Below are 17,286 nucleotides of genomic sequence, written 5' to 3' on the forward strand. Positions count from 1 at the left end.
AGGTTGTTGAAAACAGGCGAACTCATCCTGACCTCTCGTGACGTCACCACATCTCGTAGCCAATGAGCGTCGTAGTCCTAACACAACTTCCGCCTTTTAACTGAGTGACTAACTTTAGGAAACATTTCTAACGGTAATTAAATAAAATTAGTAAGTTAATTATTAAGTGTCATTTTTAATGCAATTTTAAATATGTTTAAAGGTACCATATTTTCGCAATATATAGCAATATTTCATTTACTTTGTTTATTTACTCGTACATGATATGTTCAAAATCTTAAAAAGTTGGAATATACATTAATTAGTTTTTCATAAATATGCTATGTTTCACACTTCAGCTGCAACGTAAATTAGACGAAGATTTTGTACGAGGATTTTTAGTCAGGTTATGGTAATTTTATAAACAGAGTTATAAAGAAACTAGTCCGCATCAGTGTTTTTATTTGAAAACGGCCAAATCAGATGTTTAATGTATAAATCTGAGGATGTCGGTGTATTTAATAGTGTGTCAATATTATTAAGTTATCTATAAATAATCATAATTTCATAATGTGACGATACCATTTCTTTATTTTTATAATCATGATATTTTGTGAAATCCACGGACTGCACTCAAATTTGTTGAACTGCATAATAAGGTTTTTTTTTAAAGAAATTGATGTATTCATGCTACATACATACTTCATACAAGCTTTGGTCGTAGCCACAGAGGAAAGGTTTTGAGGACAATATCTTTCCCTCAATCCTAGTTAAATCGACGGCTCTTATTTATTATTATGCTCATCAAACATGAAATGTTTGTGTGTTCAAATCCCCTTCAAGATGCATGCATGTCTAACGACATGTCATGATTTGAACGTTGTACTCCCGACGTCAGTTATAGCCCTAATCCATACCACTACACTACTTGTAAGTCTCTCAACAGAAAGCGGAAATGGTTTTCCCGCTAGGTAAGTACCTAGTTCCACGAAATTATTAGCAATTTTTATTTTGTTTTCTTTATTTTTCGTATACCTGTGATTAAAGTATACTTACTAGCATTTTCCATTAGTTCAAGCTAAAATATTTTGTTTTTTCAGTTAAATAACTTGTTTCGTCCATAATTATGTAACATAAGATAAAGACTACATTTATATAAAAAAAAATCAGGATAGCGTAAAATTCTAAATTGATGTTATTTTGACTCATGTTAGTAAGTCGATGGTGTAAGTTTATATTAAGCTTAAATGAGATTTGTGAATATTATTTGTGAATAGGTACATGTATAATAATTTTCGCATTTTTATATTTTAATTTAATTTATTCTCTCATTTATATATTTTAAATGTGATGTAAATACAAAATAGTTTTGTAATTTTTGATGTAGATTTATAAAAGGAACTGAATGACGCGCTGTTGGTAAAAACTTTGTTACATTTATTTCGGTAACAAAGACTGGAAGTAGGTATGTACTCTGTTAGTCATAAAACATTACTCTTGTAAATGGTGAAAGGTCTTTTTTATCCTTAATAGTTATTTCCAGAGTTTGAAATTGTTGATATACCGATGTACTTAATCATACAAAATCAACCCCGAACAGAAATCAATGTCATGGCCTAATTTAGTTCAACTCAGGACTGAACCTGGAGTCGGTATAACAGACCTATCGGTATTTCTAATAGGTTCTAACTATTGTTAATTATTCAAAAAATAGTCTTGAGTCATAGAAGATAAATACTTAAAACTACTTTAGCTATTCTGTAAAAAACCCATATTCAGGCAATAAAAAAATGACAAGTAACATAGAATATAATGCTAAATTATTTTCCTAAATATTAAATTATTAGTACACTGTTTATTATGTCTGAATATAGGCAGCTAGTAGCTATTCACAGCTTTAACACTAAAATTTTTTTCGTATTGAAAATGCTAAGGTCTTAGATTCCGGTATATTCTTTACAAAACGTTTGTATGCTTGGTATGGCATTGCACACCTTCCTTATTCGTGAGAAACGGAAATTTTGATTGTTCATTAATTCTATGACCCTGCATCTTGAATTTTATTATAAGAAATTAATTATATTGTAAGGGAAATACGCGTAGTAAGTACGTAGCGGTTAGTTGTGGACGTTGTTTACGATGTGTGTTATTATTAATATCTTCTTGGTATTTGATGAATATTTTGTATTTAACGTAGCTAATTCTAATAAATAATGCAAATAATAGACTTCTAGTTCTGTTCTTCTGGTTTCATATGTGGCCAAGCCACAGAATACATATGTACTTAAATAAATATATAACAATATTCCTCCCTAAGAACTTAAAAATATTTTTAATAATCCACTGAAGGATGTTTCCGTCTTAACGATTTAAGTGGTGACGGCGATCGAGATCTCTGGTCAGAGACCGCTTCGTGAAACTCCTCTTCTTCCTCTCCGGAATTTCCAATTCAGGGTACGATGAAGTGCTACCGTGATAGTGAGTTTTTCTGTTTGCTACGCTTTTACCCTTTAACTACCAAACTGATTGTCATGAAATTTTGTACACCGTTCACCGCACACTGTGGTATAGATAAAGACGATTATTATTATCATCGACCTCTGACCGCGAGCGAAGACGCGAGTAAAAGCTAGTTTTTATAGGTTTTACATCTTCCCAAAGCAGTATGGTCAGTATGGCAGTAACGGTCATGAATTTTGATAAAGAATTGTTTTTAATACATAAGTTATTTATTTATGAAGGAAAATATTGTACAGAAATCTTCATGCTTTTTGAAATAAATCTTAAAGCCGTGAAGTCTGCCGATCCTCAGCGTGGTGGACCTCTAACCCTAACAGGAGACTCGTGACCAGCTCATCATCATTCATCGCCAACCCATTACTGTCCTACTGCTGGGCACGGGTCTCCTCTCAGAATGAGAAGGATTAGGCCATAGTCCACCGCGCTGGCCAAGTGCGTATTTATTAGACTTCACATACCTTTGAAACCTTTTCTTTTAGACTTCTCAGGTTTGCAGATTTCCTCACTATGTTTTCCTTCACCGTTTAAGCAAGTGCAAGCAATAGGATAGTAATGGGCTGACAACAACAACTCATAGGTGAAGTCAAATCAAAATATTATTACTGCTATTAGATTACACATGTAGATATCAATTTAAGACCGGTTTGTCAAGTTCAAAACCATTTTATACACGTCATTATAAACGCCGGTGTTATGTCACAAATTATTTTTCGAGGAATTCATATAAATGTTTTTCAAATCTTGAGCATTTACATAATATTATATCGATTTAAGGCTTCTAAACGTTGTGGTTTTGTAATTTATGACGTGGTGGTTGAGATACTATTATTTTTATTTTATCGACGGTCAAGGCTGTGCTGTGCTAGATGTCTGTTAGAATATATTATGAATACGATTACTAATTAACAAGCTGTTTCAGTTTTAATCTTTAATGTTTAGGGTTCCGTACCCAACGGGCTAAAACGACACCCTATTAGGAAGCCTCCGCTGTCTGTCCGTCTGTCTGTCCGTTACTGGGCTCTATCTCTAGAACCTCTAATAGACAATATCTAATAAACCTCTCATAATAAACCTCTAGTTATACAATATTAGGCACTGATTTTTTTACTGACTGTGTATACTCGTAAGTATGTGTATCGTAAACACTAAAAATATTTTGAAATCGTTCAATTCATTAAATTTCAAAGTCCGTGACCTAAGAGTGGTAATTGGTAAAATATAAGTATCCTAAGTACTTATACATAGTCTCTCCGACTCTACCTACTAGAAATGACTCAAACATATCCTTCATTTAACATTTCGAGGGTTATATAGCAAAAACGACATTTTGACACTAAAATATTGAATTATATATAGCTCTAAACAAATTATACAGATAAATAGTATGTCCAAGTATATGGTTATTTTCAACATAAGTACTATTTTAAAGCCATAATATAATTTCTTCATAAGAATTTCCAAATACTTTAAGTTTCCACAAGTAGCTGTTATATTGAATTAATATAGTGAAAGAGCATGTAGTCTACTTGATGGTCACTACTTCCCATGGACATAGGTTACCAACTCACAGAGTTCTATCTGAAACTTATGGTATGGGAACCTTCTGAGGACTATCACCTCATATATAAGTTGGATGGCATCCACACACTTCCAGCGAGATGCACAGTCGCTTCCCGCTAGAAGTAGGTACCTACTAGTAGAGCAGGCGTAGCCAGTAAATATGGTACAAACCTACGTGGTTCTATTCCGGTGGCACTACCTAAGCATATTTGCCTAATAACAGCTGTGTTAAATTCTGATATGTTCCCGTTTGAAAGGCAGGCAAGAGAGACATGCCGATTCGAAGCGTTGGAACTTAGTCTCCAGGGATAGCATGCACATGCGGGCGATCTCAACTCTCAAGTCAGAGACTAATCTTATCTAGGATGCAAACATCTATGGCGAACAGTAGCTACCATCAGATGGACATCCTCCTTTACCTCATTTATATTTTAGAAACTCATTTAAAAGTTATTATATATTGTTAATAATAGTGTATTATACCAGATACATGCCAGTGGCGGTCTCAGGTAATCTAGGTGATATTAATGTCACTTGGGATGTGCCAGCCTCAGGTAGGTACCTCAATTAATGTGGACGATAAACCTGTGTTGTGGTTTTATTAGTTGACTCTATGTAAATAAACCTTTCTGAACCTGCTCGTTATATCAATAAATTCTTTGTCTATTTTTCAAGTATTTTGTCTTATTAGGTGCATATTTTCTGTGTATTTTATGTACGGTTTATGGGTCGATCGTGCAGGTATCAACGCCACACCAATTTGTTGTGTGAAGGCCGTGAAGAAAGTTCTGCGTTTCAGACTTTGGCATCAGGTAGACCCCCGGTCTATGTGGGTTTCATTATCAAGTCACAGATGTCTATGGGCTGCAGTGACTACTCACTATCAGGTAGAAATAATTTCGATCGCTACTTGAGTCTTTTTCTTTTCACAATCATTTATAGGTTAAGCCTATAGTTTACCACAAGCCCTTAGCTGATTGACAATATTGTTAAAATTTTCCAGTAAAACTCACACACATTTAGGATTGTGTTCAAATTATATTATATAAATAAAATTATATTTTTTAAATGTCATTTAACTTTAATGTACTTATTAGTAGTAAGATATTGGCAATTAAATTAAAGGGGAAAAGTTAGAAAAAAAGTACTTAAGTAAGAGAGTAGGACATTCGACTTAAAATTGGGGGCTTATTCGTAAAACTTAAAGAAAGCGTAAAGTAGAGGAGCTAGGACAAGTTCCTTTAATTTTATTTAATACATTCTTTAATTTTATTTAATGCATAGATATTCATAAATTAAATTAATACGTTGATTAAAATGGGTGTGGTTAAACCGGATGGCTAGATGCTAAAATACCTAAACGTTATCTATTTTAAATTAACATAAGCATCAAAATATATTATGAATAATAAAAATTGCATTGTAAGTATGTTTTATTTTACGTGTTGTGTTATCTACCATTTGTAATTTAACTAGCGACTGGACTGTGGCCTAAGCCCGGCTTCGAGAGAAAACCCGTGCCCAGCAATAAGATAGAGAAGGCTTGATGACGACGAACATTTGGACAACAGTTCAGTCTCTTTTTTGAACAAGAAGAGTTTACCAATCTATCATTCTTACCAAGTGCTGGTTTTAAGGCTTTGTATTATAGACTTCAACTCGAGATTGATCACCGTTTCGTTAATATTCCTGAGAAGAAGATTCTTTAAAATAAATCTGCCCTACCACGCACATCAATTTGGAATACCGTAATTTTACATAGTTGTTTACACAGTTATATAACTATTATAAGTATATCAATATTATAAGAAAAATGTGGCGGTAGTATGAATGTTCGTAGGGTAATGTTTAATAAGTACTTATTGTCTAAGTAAAGTTTACTGTAAAAACCTTTTTGTATTATTTTACATAGAAATATATAAAAAATATGATGGATTAGAAATCCACTTCGACAAACCTTCAACTTCATGTTGCTCTATAATTATTTATCGGAATAGTTACAAGACGAAGGTTAACAACACAATTATAAATTCGATAAAATTTTACGATTCCCTCCTTACGTTACGTTGTAATTGGTAAAACCTGTAGCTATCTAGAGTCCTGTGGTGTTCATAATGTTAATAGGTATTTCCTTTGTAATGGATCCGCCATTGGTGGAGGAACGACGGTGGGTTCTACCACCTTTGAATATGTGCAAGCAATGCCACAAATTTTTTTTGTATGCAAATATGATTGTTTTTTATCATATGGGTACGCTTGTAAAGCATGCAGTCCACCTGTTGGTAAGGGGCTACTGCTTCCCATGGCCATCTGTCATCAACCCCAGATGAGATTAGTTTACTACCTGAGGTCGGCCCTGTGGCCGGCCTCAGAGATAGCATCTGTATGTGTTGCTATCTCTGAGGCCTAAGCTGAAATGCCTCGAAAAAGTATGTGTCCCTTACCGCACCTTTCAAACCAGAACACAACAACGCTTAACATAACGGTTATTAGGCAGAGTTAGGTGGCGGTGGTGCCGCCGGAGTCGAACTACAGAGGGTTCTACCATCTAGTACCTCCCACTCAGGGCCGGATTTAGAGGTCTACAGGCCTTGGGGCAACAAAGGAGTGGAGGCCCCCTGGCCCCAAATTATTTTCCGAATAAAATGAACAATTTTTGCAGTTGAGTTAAAGAAACGCAGGTAGATTCTTCTAGTATTCATGTTTGTACAAAGTACTGTAGCTAAAGGTAAAACAGCGAAAGAAAATATCAAAGAAAAATATTTTTTTTTACTAATGTTTACTAGTCGGAATTTAAAAAAAATTACGACGTCTCTATTGTGGGGGCCCCTCTTTTGTGGAGGCCCCGGGGCGGCCGCCCCGGTTGCCCTCCTTTAAATCCGGCCCTGCTCTCACTGTGTCTCTCCTTCTATGTTAGCGTCACTAAAACTTAATCTATCTAAATTTTACGTATAAAAGATCGAAAGTTGACTATTACAATAGTGATAACGGGCGTAAGTCATTGCCAATTGTTGTTTGATTGTAGGTTTTTTTTTTTTTTTATAATATAGGAGTAGCAGACGAGCATGCAGTCCACCTGATAGTAAGTGGCTACTGCCGCCCATGGACATCTGTAATCAACCCCAGATAGGATTAGATATTCCTACCTGAGGTCGGCCACAGATGCGCCGCTACCCCTGAGGACTAAGCTGGAACGCCTCGGAAAAGTATGTCTTCCTTACCACACCCTTCAAACCGGAACATAGCAGCGCCTAACACTGCTGTTACTAGGTAGAAATAGGTGTGGCGGTGGTGCCGCCGGAGTCGAACCACAAAGGGTTCTACCACCTTCAATATCCAGTACTTCAGTATCCAGGTACGTGTGATTCATAAATCATCTTTTGCTTTTATTAATACCTACTGTTATTTTTTTGCAAATTGCAAGTTGAAACCTAAAACCATACAATTATTCATTTAGTTTATTATCCTGTTTAACTTCTGAGAAATTGACGACAAATAGGACAAAAGGGTGTAACGAAAAATACAATAAAACATAGCTTGGTTATATCTAAATTATTATAATTCACGTAAAAAGGATTAAATTAATGAGACCACTTATTTAAGTGCTTAAAGCTGTTTCGTCGTATACTATTTTCCTTAGGATAGGTGTAGTATGGGTAATATGAGCCTGTTTTTCTGTTAAAAACGAGATATGGTGGCATGTAATTGGCATCGTGCGACTTGAACCAGTTCGTTTTGTACGCGCTTCTCACGAATCTTGCCAGCTTTTTATTTGTATCAGTTTTTTCTATGTTTATTTTCTGCTCCCTCCCATTAGTTATGGTTGATTGTAGGTGATTGGTTTTCGTATCCTTGTGGCTCGTCGCTAAAACGATGTTCAGTATGATTGACGATAAAATTATCTGGAACAAATATGTTATGTAGTGGAATTTAATTTTTATCAAGGTTTCGTTAGTGTCGGTTAGTGTGTTCAGTATTTACAAACAAGAGTTTGGTTTAGCTATACCTAACTACAAGAGATACAATACGTATATATAGGTTAAACAGTTTATATAGTTCTTCTTTTTATATTTTGACATTGCATTTTTATACTTTTACCTTTAGTGTTTTCAAAAAAGAAAAAACAGAGACATGCACATATTATATGACGAATGTTAACCGATGAGGAAAAACGAACCCTTAGAGCTATCCCATAGGTAAACTGAATTTGATAACCTGAAGAAGAATGCAAATCACTTGTCTGTACTTTCCAGTCTTTTTGATGACGTCAGTCGTTTTACGCAGTAGCTTCAAAAACTGTTAATGGTTCGAATTTATAACAAACGTGTTCAAATACCGCTTTTATTGAACGAGGTATGTCAATTAAACGAGTTATTACGAGCCAAGTAACGCTAACATGTAACTCTTGAATATTTTGAATAGATTATATAGATTAAACAGTTATTCAATGTTTTTGCGTGCAGCACGTATGGTTGCCTCCACTTATGCGGGCTGTCAAAGTGTTGCACGAGTAATTAATTTATAAACAAACAATTGTTTGCGAATGCTGTTCAGATTAGCTAATATGTGTAACAGCTTACTAGTGCGTTGGAATTTCTACTAGTTCATATCTCACAAGGCAGTGATAGCCTAGTGGTTAAGAAACTCGGCCTCTCGATCGAGGGGTCTGGGGTTTAAATGCCAGGATTTTCCAAAGTTATGTGCGTATTAGAAATTAATTATCACTTGTTAAACGGTTAAGGAATACATCCTGAGCAAAACTGCATACCTGAGAGATTTATAAAAAAATCTCAAAGATATGTGAAGTCTACCAATACGCACTTGGCCAGCGCGGTGGACTATGGCCTAATCCTTCTCATTGTGAGAGGAAACCCGTGCCCGGCGATAGGACAGTAATGCGTCGATGATGATGACATATCTCACAATAGAGTAATTTAATTATGATTTATTTTAACGGTAACACAGACATGTTAAAGAAACCTATACGCATATAGACAGCTAAATAAGTGGAATTAGGTCTAAGATCCATATTTTTTGGGAACAGAAGATCTACTTCCATCCTAAATAAATAAATGTCCCTACATTCGTCAAAGAAATTTCGGATGTATTCGAAATTGCGCTGATGCGTTGAAAGAGTAAAGAATATTCGATCTATGAAAATTCTCTAAATTTTCAACAACGTTAAATCTAACAATATGATCCAATTGGTCCTATTTATTTTTAGGATGGATTTAATCCATAGGGAGTAAGGTAGAGCTGTCAAATTGGTCATTCTATAATCAAGCTCGACCAAAACTAAAAGTAAATACTAAGTATATAGGTACCGACCGTAGGTAATTATCGACATTTTGTATATAACTAAAAAGTACTCCGTAAATTCAGTCATATACAGTATCAGTACAGGTAGATAGGTCTTAGACTAGGTATGCAATATGCATAGGAAATAATTATGGTAAACAAATAATTTCTAAATTGAGAGCCTCTTTCAAAAAGTATGGCATATATACCGGTTTTAGCCTGTAGGTTCACGATATATTAGCTTACCTTCAGTATGAAGAGTCTGATGGTTTCCATGTTATAAGATGAAACTTTTACAGATACATCACTGGGTGTTATAGATACGTAAAGGTATGAGAACAGTGAAATCTCCTTGAACTTGAGTTTTGTATTTATAACCACATAAATTTTGACCCACTTTGTAAGAACAGAGTGGTGTAGAGTCGCACTCTTTTTAATTGTAACTGATTTGATTTGATTTTTATTATAACCAATATTACAAAGTTAAGTAATGTAAGTATAGTATTCTATTTCTGAAAGATAAGTTATGTTAAGAAAGTATAGTTAGTACAATTCTAGATAGATGGATAAAACGTTTATTGCTAAAATAATCGTTTTAAACTTTGGCCATGTTAATCATGAGGGCAAGTATCATAATCCAGTATACTGGATTTATGTTTACTGTAGTACTTTCTAGAATATACAAAAAATATCTGCACTGTTTATCCTTAACTTTATCCTGTTTAAGCAAAAAGTGGTTGAGTCTGGGGGTCTATTCTGTACACTATTATAAAGTTTCGGAAGGGGCCGAAAGTTCTCTACTATAGTCCGAAAATTGAAAAGACTTTTTTGAAATAACTATCATAATACCATGCCTGTTCTATTTGTGTATAATTACTGTACCATTTAATTTTACAAGTATCCGCTCAGTGATCCAAAATTGGCAACAGTCATAAAATGTCTAGTCATTTATATTGATAACACATATTAATCAAGCCGAAAACGTTATCGTTCATATCTCCGAAAACGTCACACGGGCCGTGTCTGTTTAAGTATTGTAAAAAAAAAAAATGTCTGAAACGACAAGTTCAATTTCTGTAGATAAATGGAGCCTTAAAGGGACATCCGTCCAAAGAAGTCGACATGTCCGAAACTTCGGCCGAAAGTATGGATAGCGTGCTCACAGAATAGCTCCTTTGTCGCGAATAGTTAACAGACAAAGGTGAATAACACGGGTTTATGAACTTTAATGGACCGCGTGATTTTTTGCTATCAACACGCTTTTATTTCAGTCTGGAATATTAGTCATTATCTGGATACAATAACGATTAATGGTTCGAGCCAATAATTACATGGTTAGAAAATATACGGATGAATGAAGACAAAGTATTGGTTACGGTTACAACTAGAGGATAATGAAAGGTTGAAACTAATTTGTCTGATGGTTTGACTCATCAAATTATATGTTTCTTTATATTTGGACTAACTTATCAATTTATTAAACGTTTTTAAATCTTTTAACAGTAGTGTTAAGAGATGTTGGGTACTGGTTTGAATGGCAGAGAACGTAATATAAGGCGTACTACGTAAGCGAACGTAATATCCAACTTAGTGCGCAAGGATAGGGCCCTAATCCTAATTAGAATTGATGTTGACTACAGTACCCTTAAAATTAGTTTTTACGTTTTGACAAAATCTATCTAAAATGCTAAAAATGTATCTTCAAACACAATAAAATATTATAGCAAGTCCGCTCTACAGATTTTTGTGCGGTTCATGTGGAACAGAACAATTAGCGTGTATTGTGCGACTCCAACGGTGTGAGTGTGACACTAACATAATTCTGAAGACGCGTGATTGTTTGGACTCACACTGGGAGTTTAAAGAATTGTGTAGTCTTATTATACAGTATTTTTTTGACGAGCATGCAGTCCACCTGATGGTAAGTGGCTACTGCCGCCCACGGACATCTGTAATCAACCCCAGATAGGATTAGATATTCCTACCTGAGGTCGGCCACAGATGCGCCGCTACCCCTGAGGACTAAGCTGGAACGCCTCGGAAAACTATGTCTCCCTTACCAGACCCTTCAAAACGGAACACAGCAGCGCCTAACACTGCTGTTATTAGGCAGAGTTAGGTGTAGCGGTGGTGCCGCGGGAGTCGAACCACAAAGGGTTCTACCACCTTTTATTAAAATGCTTCTAGGGTTCCATAGTCAAAGTGTAAAAACAGAAACCTATTACTAAGACTCCGTGGTCTATCCGCCTGTCTGTCATAGGGTTTTATGTAAGGAAACTTGATTTTTTTACTGAGTATAACGTTGGCCACGATAACGATAAATACTCAAAATAAAATAATTGAATATGAGGGGTCGCCATATAAGAAACCGTTATTTTCAGGCGATTTTCGCTTTTTCTATACAGTTACAGGTAGACAGTAAAATTTTTCACAATGCATTAACTTCTATGGCCGAAATACTATAATACATATATTATAAATAAAAACTAATTGAAAATTGGTGGTACGGAACCCTCTGTGTGCGAGTTCGACTCGCATTGGGCCAAATATCATGTTATAGAAGTAGTAAACAAGCCCGTGGACGTCTATAATCAATCCCGATAAATGGTCCTACCTGAGATTCCCTGGTGCCCTTGATGATAAGTTGTACGCTTCGTATACCTAATTATCTCTCACTTACTACGCCCTTTTTACCAGAACACAGCAGCGCTTAACACTAGTGTTATGAGGCAGAAATAGGCGTGGCGATGATGTCTATTGGAGTCTAGCCACGAAAGGAATTTACTTAAAACACACCTATATTATTTATTAACACGAATAGTATCATTTTGCAAAAGGGGATTTACCTATAACTACTTAGTAATAAAAAGTCGTCAAACGGTATATACGCGGAATCTGTCATTAAGATGTGTAATATCCATGCTTAATAATACTTAAATATATTTTATTACACTTCATTACCATTCGCGTCACTGACTTCCAGTTTATGTGGTTTTGGGTATCTACATAGTTTAATCATAATTTGGTCTAAATTTATACTTTTTATAATCGAACCTGTGATAAGATAATACCTGACGTAAAACTCAATGTTGTGACGACATTAATGTCCCTAATAAGTATACACGGGTACTTAATATATATTTCTTATAATAAAGTAGTAGCAGCCGAGCATGCAGTCCACCTGATGGCAAGTTGTTACTGCCGCCCATGGACTTATGCAATCAAGCCCAGATAGGTTTCGATATTCCTACCTGAGGTCGAAGACAGATGCGTCGCTACCCCTGAGGACTAACTGGAATGCTTCAGAAAAGTATTAAAATATATCAGTTTCAAAGCATCATCGGGTTTTACGGGTTCTTACTTCCGAGTATTATATGTACTCATTGTTATGAGGAATACCTCAGGAGAGGTGTTGGAGTATGGTTCAGGTTGGCAGTTGGTTATAAAATGGACAGCAACTGTATGCTTTTAGGTATCTGTGTACCTACGCAAACAAAATACTATGTTTTTAATACGTAATAGTATAATCCCAGTATAAGACCTTCGTCGGGCTGGTTAATGGATGAAAAGTATTTTATATCAAATTCAATATGTCACTAAATATTGCAAATGAGTAACAAAAATCAGTCCAGAATATAGTTTAAAAGATTTTTTTTATTTTACTGGTTTGATTAACAGATATGTAAGGAAATATTGATGAACGATTAGAATCACATTCCATGTCATTAATAGACTTGTCCAGAATAATTAGTATAATATAATTGTGACCACATCGTCCGTTATGCAATTTAGTCAAATTGTTCCAAAGATTATATAAATATCAATGACTACCATTATGTCACTTAGTTTGTTAGTTTCAAAATGGAACTTAGGTTATTTATTGTTTTGGTAAGATTCTATGCTATTTTGTATTTAATATTTACCGTTTGACACGTGACCCTACTATACTACAATTTCCATTGAATGTAAATTCACTAACAATGAATATATAACTGTTAAAACGTTACTTTTGCTAAATCTGCATTTTTAGTAAAAATCCCACCGAAATAGTACAGAGAGATTTATAAAAAATAAGTGGAATATAACAAGTTCGCGATTTGACTGTGTGATGAAATTTTAAAACAAAAATTTTAATTTTCTCTTAGGTCGCATGTCTGTCATGCTTGGTACCTCCAGCCCTGGGTGGGATGGTGGCCAAGGCAGCCGCTATAGGAGCAGTTAAAGGTGCTATTATAGGTGGCATCAAGGGAGCCGCGATCGGCGCAGGCGTGGGCCTCGTTGCCAAGGGCGCCACGAAGCTCGTCGTCAAGAAAGCTATAATGAATATCGTGTTAAAAGCTGCTGCTCTTAAAGGTGACATTTTTTGTAATTACATTTATGTACTGAAATGCAGTATCTTTATGTATTACCATATGACGATCTGTGTGGCAGAGCGGTCACTATACTGGTCTGATGCACAAAGGGGTCCGGATTCGATTTCTGGACAGACAGACATCTAAATGATGAATATGGAAATCCGTTCTAGGTCTGGTATTTGTGTATTCGCGTTTGTGTTCCTGGCACTAACGACACAGGGAACTAGTTTGAAGCTGTGAGTGTAGAAATCGTTTCTAAGCTCCTCTTTCTTAAGTGGGTTACATATGTAATTTACATTATTTCAGGTTTACATGGATTTTGTGTTTCGTTTATATCTTGTTTGAACAAATTCAGACAATATATATCTCCTTTAAATTGTACGTAAACTATTATTAATATTGTCCTAAAAATCCAGGTGAAGCGTTATTAAAAGCGAAGAAAGCAGCACTGCCCCTTATCAAAACACTAGTAGGAAAAGGTCTCAGAACTGCTAATGATATTGTTACACGAATGACAGACCCGGAGGCTATTGGACGTAAGACCAGGGTGAGTTAATTTAGTAAGATACTTTCATATAACACCTAAATATCTCTAAGTCATTTTAAAGTGATGGAACTCTTTGTAATAGAGTCAATACATTGATTGATTTGGCAAAGAGCCCAACATGGTCAAATTAGGATTTCGTTTAAAATTTGAATTCAGAGGCAACAACGCCTCTATGTTTTGTGTGTGGAAAAAAGATAATGTGTGAATATTAATTTTCTTGTTTCGATAGGCATCATCATATTTGTATATTGTTAAGAATTCAATGGAAACTCATCTCATTAAGACCTCTAAAGCGAAGATTTTTTATGAATACTTCGTTAAGCCTTAAGTTCGTAAGGAAATAATATATTTTCTCTTTGTTTTCAGGTTTCTTTGCCATCAGTTACGACTATTTTTGATATAATCTCGGGTGCTTCAGCGGGAATAGTGCAAACTTTAAATGCAAGGGAACCAACAGCTGATCAACAGAGAATGCCTGTTGTGTACCGGTAATATACTTTATACTATTATAATATTAGTGAAGTGTGACGTTGAATACCACACCTATCTTCTTCCTGTTGTGGTGACTTCCCACTACTCGTCAAGATATGGCGCCACGAGTATTCTGAATCACGCTATTGAAGTTTTCTCATCATATTGCATATATGCAAGCTTGGAACTGATACTGTCGGAACACGGCCGCTCACCGGGCATGATCACCTATCCCGGCGGGAGATCTCCCTGTGCCTGTCGTATGAGGTAAACTGTGAATGTCGTATGAGGTAAAATAGGAGATGAAAGGTTTTTCCATGAAATTATGGTGATGCCGATCTGCCCAGTATTAGAACAGTGATGGGTTACTTAAAATGATTTTAGGTTAGTAGAACCCAAATGATTCGGGGGACTATTACTAGTATGAAGCAGTTCTTGCGTTTCGGTGAGATGAGGATGCTGACTTACTTATAACTTAAGGCAATCTTAGTCCTCAGGAGTGGCAACGTATGTGATCTGTGATGCGAAACAATACGACTTTTCTTTCTTGATTATAAGTAGTTTTTTTTTGTATTAATATGCCTTTACTTTTGTTTCAGAATTGTATCTACGCCATGGATATTTGCTGTTCCCGTAGAGGTAGTCGAGCAATAGTTTATACAGTATTAAATTTAAATATATTGTACTTTATACTCTTTGTTTTAATAAAATTAAGTACCTAGAAAAGTATGCGAATTATAAAAAATAAAGTGAACAGACGGAATTCCTTTTCTGAACAAATTGACTTTTGGTATTTATTTTTAATTATTCCAATTCCATAAGAAAACAAGTTTCATTTGAAATACCTATTGATAAAAGCCCTGGGGGGTTACTACCATCTCTTAAAACAATATTATTTTAATCATACAATGAATTTCGTACCACGACCTCGTTAAAGTAGGATTGTTTTTATAACATTACAATTAGCAGTGTTGTATTAGGTCGCTCGAAATTATTCATTCTATTTCTGCAGGAAATTTAACTTTTTAAGCAAAATATGACAATATCATTTGGTTTTATACAATGGATAAGCGAAAAATCAATAAGGGTTTAAGTTTGTTCAACTGCGTATGACGGAATATTTTACTGTTTTGAGGAGGTCGTGGTACGAAACAAAATAATGTTGATGCAATATTGAAATAAAAGTTTCCTGAATTATGATGGTTTTAAAAGATGGTGGTATGCCCTCTGAAAGCCAAATAACACGAATTACTTTTTAAATGTTTGTATAAATACTTTATCAAGTAAGGTAAAGTCACCTATTTCCGCGGTATTTTCACCAAAACTAGAAAGAGCGTCAAATATTAAGCATTTACTGCGGCTTAAAAAGGAATTAGATAATTTTATCAAAAGCTTTAGTATGTGTTCTTTTGAAATAGACTCGACTTTTTACGGTAAAATATTAATTTAAATGTGTATTTAAAATAAATATGAACCAAGTCAGAAAACCCTAATTCCGATGTAAAAATCCTTATTCCGATGTATTTGATTCCTAATTCCGAGTATACAAAATAAGGGAGTGAAAGAGATAGAACGACTGATACATGGTGTATAAAAATAAATATTATTTATTTACTTAGGTTTCAATTTTTTTTTTTTTTTTTTTATTATTTAAAGAGTAGCTTTATGAAAAGTATTCTTTGTTAGGAATAAAGGGAAACTGCCAAAATAAAACTTTGTTACAATATAGTTTCTTGAATGGTTAATTTTACTTATGGATTTCATGTTAATTTGTTTAAAACCACGGTAAATTCGTGTATCTGCAATAAAATTTTGGACATTCTCTTTAATGTAATAAAGTACATAGTACTAGGGCTTATAATCATACACCAGAAATAATAATAATATGGAATATCATATGCGGTTTGTAGAATTATTTTGTTTTGAGTAATTTAATCGAATCAAAACATCGTAAAATGTTCTAGTTTTTAATTAAATAACTAATAAAGTCGTATAACAATGTTAATTATTCATTATTTAGGATTAAGCGAATTACTGATACAAACAATAGAAACTTTCTTAAAAACCGCTTAAAACTTTAAACACCCTGTATAGTATTTTGTCGTTATGCCGCGGATTAATGTGCCCATATAACCTAATTCCGACATATATACATCGAAATAGCGTTTCATAACTAAAAATCACGTTTCCAAATTCCGATTATTAAATAATAAAAGCCTTTTACACAATTTAGAGGCAGAAAGATGCTTTATTGAAATATGTATGTAATAATATACAATACTTGTTCAATATTACATCGATATCTGGATGAATTTCATTTACTCTCCTTAATTGTCCCATAGAAAAAATTAGGAAAGTACATAGATAGGTCATCTTTGGTATTATATAATTAGGTAATGCAGTATAATTCAGTACCTCGGAAAATGATTTCAATATTAATTGAGTATTAAATTAGTCAAATCCGGAGCAAGACGTGCTTATTCATAAAAACAACTACAAAAATTGAAATTAAAAACAAGTCTATGAAATTGCTATTCCGTGGTATACCTCGGTTTA

At 34.5% G+C, this 17,286-nt stretch overlaps 1 protein-coding gene across 1 annotated transcript; it reads left to right on the forward strand.

The window, feature by feature from the left end:
* The first annotated feature begins 13,220 nt into the window (after nucleotides 1-13,220).
* Nucleotides 13,221-15,479, forward strand: LOC140752086 (uncharacterized). The gene is made up of 5 exons (XM_073086239.1): nucleotides 13,221-13,245; nucleotides 13,503-13,710; nucleotides 14,129-14,259; nucleotides 14,626-14,747; nucleotides 15,330-15,479. Exons 2-5 carry the CDS (start codon nucleotides 13,545-13,547, stop codon nucleotides 15,382-15,384), a joined length of 474 nt encoding a protein of 157 aa, XP_072942340.1. The 5' UTR covers nucleotides 13,221-13,245; nucleotides 13,503-13,544; the 3' UTR covers nucleotides 15,385-15,479.
* Nucleotides 15,480-17,286: the final 1,807 nt, after the last annotated feature.

This window comes from Epargyreus clarus, unplaced genomic scaffold, assembly GCF_041222505.1.
Source record: "Epargyreus clarus isolate Ecla_fem2 unplaced genomic scaffold, WU_Ecla_fem_2.2 ptg000024l, whole genome shotgun sequence".
NCBI classification, from domain to species: Eukaryota; Metazoa; Arthropoda; class Insecta; order Lepidoptera; family Hesperiidae; genus Epargyreus; species Epargyreus clarus.